The sequence below is a fragment of the Anguilla anguilla genome, chromosome 7, assembly GCF_013347855.1.
Source record: "Anguilla anguilla isolate fAngAng1 chromosome 7, fAngAng1.pri, whole genome shotgun sequence".
In the NCBI taxonomy this organism is placed as follows: domain Eukaryota; kingdom Metazoa; phylum Chordata; class Actinopteri; order Anguilliformes; family Anguillidae; genus Anguilla; species Anguilla anguilla.
The window spans coordinates 52186299-52191247 of record NC_049207.1 but is presented as its reverse complement, the minus strand read 5'-3'; the positions used below and the strand labels follow the sequence as shown (position 1 = coordinate 52191247).

The window sequence follows — 4949 nt, the reverse complement described above, 5'->3', positions numbered from 1 at the left end:
ATTAATACTGCCTTTGTGACCACAACCAACCTTGTAGGCCCTGCAACTGCCAAACCTACAACAAGTACTGCCACTACTCTTGCATATTCATCTACAACTACAGATTTCACAAATCACACAGCCGCAAAACTTCCTTCCACTCCCACAACCACTGGTATCACAACAACCCCCACAACCTCAAAAGTTACTTTAAGTCCTCTGACAAGTTACACAACTTCAGTCCATGGGACCAGAACCACATTGTTAACCCATACAACTCTCAAAGCCATGACAAAGCCTCCTGCTACTACAGTTGCACCACCTGGCTCAACTACTGCATCCTTACATACAAACCCCACTTCCACAACTACATCTCCAGCTAACATTTTGGATAGATCAACCACATCACCCGACACAACTGCTACAGCTTCAGATCTTACAAATCAACCCAGATCAACAGACCCAGCAGCCCTAATATCAGTCTCAACTGCCTCCAGTACCAGTTCAGAACCCACTACTACAGGCATACCATCATATGCCAGGACAATACACACTGACTCAACGCCCACAACAAAAAACAAAATGCCATCCTTCACAACTTCTGTTTCTTCTACAACTGCCTCAGCTACATCTGCAGCCACACCATCCACAAACACAAATATTTCCTCTGCCCCAACAACCACAAATATTAATACTGCCTTCATAACGATAACAGACATTTTAGCACATACAACTCACAAACCCATGACAAAATCTCCTGCCGTGACACTTGTAACTTCTGCTTCAACTGCTACATCCCCACATACAAGCTCCACTTCAACAGCTACATCTCTAACCACCATTTTGGAAAAATCATCCACATCAGACCACACAACAACCACTACAGCTTCAGCTCTTTCAAATGAACCCAAGTCAACAGGTCCAGCAGTTAAAACTTCTGCCTTCACTATCACCAGTACCAGTTTAGAACCCACAACATCAGCGATACCCTCACCTGCCAGGACAACACACACTGAATCAGGGTTCACAACTAAAGATAAAGTTCCATCCTCCATAGGTTCTGTTTCCTCTACCACTCCATCAGCTACATCACCAGCCACAGAGTCCTCAACCACAAATGCTTCTTCTTCTCCAGTAACCACTGATATTAATACTGCCTCCATGAAAAAATCATCTGCTGCTACACGTCTACCTTCTGGCTCAACTGCGACACCTCCACACACAAGCTCCACTTCTAAAGCTACATCTCAAGTCAGCATTATGAATAGTTCAACCTCATTAGCCCAAACAAAAACTACTATAGCTTCCACTCCTACTAATGAACCCAAATCAACAGACCCAGCAGCCATAAATTCAGTCCTTACCACCACCAGTTCCGGATTAGAACCCACAACTACAGGTGTACCCTCAAATACCAGGACAACACACCCTGATTCAGGGCCTACAACTAAAGACAAAACATCATCCTCCACAGCTTTGGTTTCCTCTACAACTGCCTCAGCTACGTCTGCAGCCACAGCATCCACAAATACAAATATTTCTTCTGCACCGGCAACCACAAATATTAATACTGCCTTCATAAGGATAACAGACATTTTAGCCCATACAACTCACAAACCCATGACAAAAACTTCTGTTTCAACACTTGAACCTTCTGGTTCATCTACAGCGTCCCCACGTACAAGCTCCACTTCAACAGCTACATCTCAAGCCGATGTTAATGATACATCAACAACATTAACCCACACAACCACTACTACAACTTCATCTCTTAATAATGAACCCAAATCGACAGACCAAGCAATCATAACATCAGTCTTCACTGCCACCAGTAACAGTTTAGAACCTACAACTATAGGCATACCCTCAACTGCCAAGACAATACACACTGATTCAGGGCCTACAACTAAAAACAAAATAACATCCTCCACAAATTCTGTTTTCTCTACTCCTCCCTCAGCTATATCTACAGCTACAAATGTTACTTCAGCCCCTATAGCCACTAATATTAATACTGCCTTTGTGACCACAACCAACCTTGTAGGCCCTGCAACTGCCAAACCTACAACAAGTACTGCCACTACTCTTGCATATTCAGCTACAACTACAGATTTCACAAATCACACAGCCGCGAAACTTCCTTCCACTCCCACAACCACTGGTATCACAACAACCCCCACAACCTCAAAAGTTACTTTAAGTCCTCTGACAAGTTACATAACTTCAGTCCATGAGACCAGAACCACATTGTTAACCCATACAACTCTCAAAGCCATGATAAAGCCTCCTGCTACTACAGTTGTACCACCTGGCTCAACTACTGCATCCTTACATACAAACCCCATTTCCACAACTACATCTCTAGCTAACATTTTGGATAGATCAACCACATCACCCGACACAACTGCTACAGCTTCAGATCTTGCAAATCAGCCCAGATCAACAGACCCAGCAGCCCTAATATCAGTCTCAACTGCCTCCAGTACTAGTTCAGAACCCACTACTACAGGCATACCATCATATGCCAGGACAACACACACTGACTCAACGCCCACAACAAAAAACAAAATGCCATCCTTCACAACTTCTGTTTCTTCTACAACTGCCTCAGCTACATCTGCAGCCACACCATCCACAAACACAAATATTTCCTCTGCCCCAACAACCACAAATATTAATACTGCCTTCATAACGATAACAGACATTTTAGCACATACAACTCACAAACCCATGACAAAATCTTCTGCCGTGACACTTGTAACTTCTGCTTCAACTGCTACATCCCCACATACAAGCTCCCCTTCAACAACTATATCTCTAACCACCATTTTGGATATATCATCCACATCAGACCACACAACAACTACTACAGCTTCAGCTCTTTCAAATGAACCCAAGTCAACAGGTCCAGCAGTTAAAACTTCTGCCTTCACTACCACCAGTACCAGTTTAGAACCCACAACATCAGCGATACCCTTACCTGCCAGGACAACACACACTGAATCAGGGTTCACAACTAAAGATAAAGTTCCATCCTCCATAGGTTCTGTTTCCTCTACCACTCCATCAGCTACATCAACAGCCACAGAGTCCACAACCACAAATGTTTCTTCTTCTCCAGTAACCACTGATATTAATACTGCCTCCATGAAAAAATCATCTGCTGCTATACGTCCACCTTCTGGCTCAACTGCGACACCTCCACACACAAGCTCCACTTCTAAAGCTACATCTCAAGTCAGCATTATGAATAGTTCAACCTCATTAGCCCAAACAAAAACTACTATAGCTTCTACTACTACTAATGAACCCAAATCAACAGACCCAGCTGCCATAAATTCAGTCTTTACCACCACCAGTTCCGCATTAGAACCCACAACTACAGGTGTACCCTCAAATACCAGGACAACACACCCTGATTCAGGGCCTACAACTAAAGACAAAACATCATCCTCCACAGCTTTGGTTTCCTCTATAACTGCCCCAGCTACGTCTGCAGCCACAGCATCCACAAATACAAATATTTCTTCTGCACCGGCAACCACAAATAGTAATACTGCCTTCAGAACCGTAGAAGATATTTTAGCCCATACAACTCCCAAACCCGTGACAACTACTTCCAGTACTGCCAAGACAACTACTTCAGTTACAGGCACAGGTTTTAAAATTGACACAACCATAACACGTCCTTCAAGTCCAACAATCACTAGTATCACAAAAGCCCCCACAACCTCAAATGTTTCTTTCACGCATCTAACAACATCTTCCGACACATTGATCACACCCATAAACTCAAGCTTTCCCATTCCATCACCTGCAACTGAAACCTTCTCGACCTCATCCATTACTGAGACGTCTAAAACCACTTCACCCATAGTCACACATTCTAAAGCAGCTTCACTAATTTCAACATCCACTTATAAGACCACACCATCAGTTACTATTATTAACACACTGGCTACAGCAACAACAGCCAAAGCCTCCTCCACTACAAACCTTAACTTAATCTCCACAGCCACAGGCACTACCTCACCCCCCACAACAACACATTCAACGTCAGCTCCTATTTTCACATCCATATTTTCAACCATTGTGACTTCCAAACACCAAGCGACAACTCCCTTGACTACATTTAGAACTTCAACCTCAACAATGACGTCAGCAAATTCCAACATCCCTATCACCTCTGAAATATCGACAACTTCATCCATAACTTCAACCCCACCATTTCCATCATCAATAAGGTTGCGTACACCAACACCTTTTCACTCAACTATTATGACGACAGACAAAAATTCAGCTTCCAAGACCACAAAAATTACTGTGCCGGCCATGAGTACAACTATATTTTCCACATCTTCCACTTCCACAAACATATTCCCTAAGACTACACTCACTTTATCTTTAATAACTACATCTGCTACCTCTGTTTCTACACCTAAACCACCTAATACTTTAACACCAGCAACAATACTCACAAAAGCACCTCCCACCTTTACAACCCAGTCAAAAGGCAGGACAAAACCTATCATTTACACATCCTCGACTACAACAATGACCTTGGCTCCCTCAGCAACAATTGAAACTTCAGTTATTGGAAATACACCAGTGACTTCCACCCCGATTAACAATTTGCCAATTTCGGCTACCCAAGTTACATCAGTAGCGTCAGCCCCTGCAGCTAGTCCCTCAACTTCCACAGCTCGGCCCAAAGCTGTATTTTTAACCGCAGCTCCCAGTACTACACCACCAACAGATCCAGCTACTGTTGCCATAGCTACCGATTCAACACCAATGACAATGCCCATAGATGAGGCGTCCACAGCTGGAAATAGCACTTCCTCTCAGTCAAAAGCCTCTGTCCGCATCAGCACCCCGCCCAGGACCACGTCTCACCTTTCCTCGGGCACCGCAGATGAAAAATCAGCTGAAGGTCCCTCTGCTCCTACCAAAGGAACCATTGTCTTTTT

At 43.8% G+C, this 4949-nt stretch overlaps 1 protein-coding gene across 1 annotated transcript; it reads left to right on the top strand.

Annotated features, from left to right (window-relative positions):
- Positions 1 to 2468, top strand: LOC118232577 (mucin-5AC-like). The gene is made up of 2 exons (XM_035427639.1): positions 1 to 2140; positions 2413 to 2468. The coding sequence occupies exons 1-2, from the start codon at positions 562 to 564 to the stop codon at positions 2466 to 2468; spliced, it is 1635 nt and encodes a 544-aa protein (XP_035283530.1). The 5' UTR covers positions 1 to 561.
- Positions 2469 to 4949: the final 2481 nt, after the last annotated feature.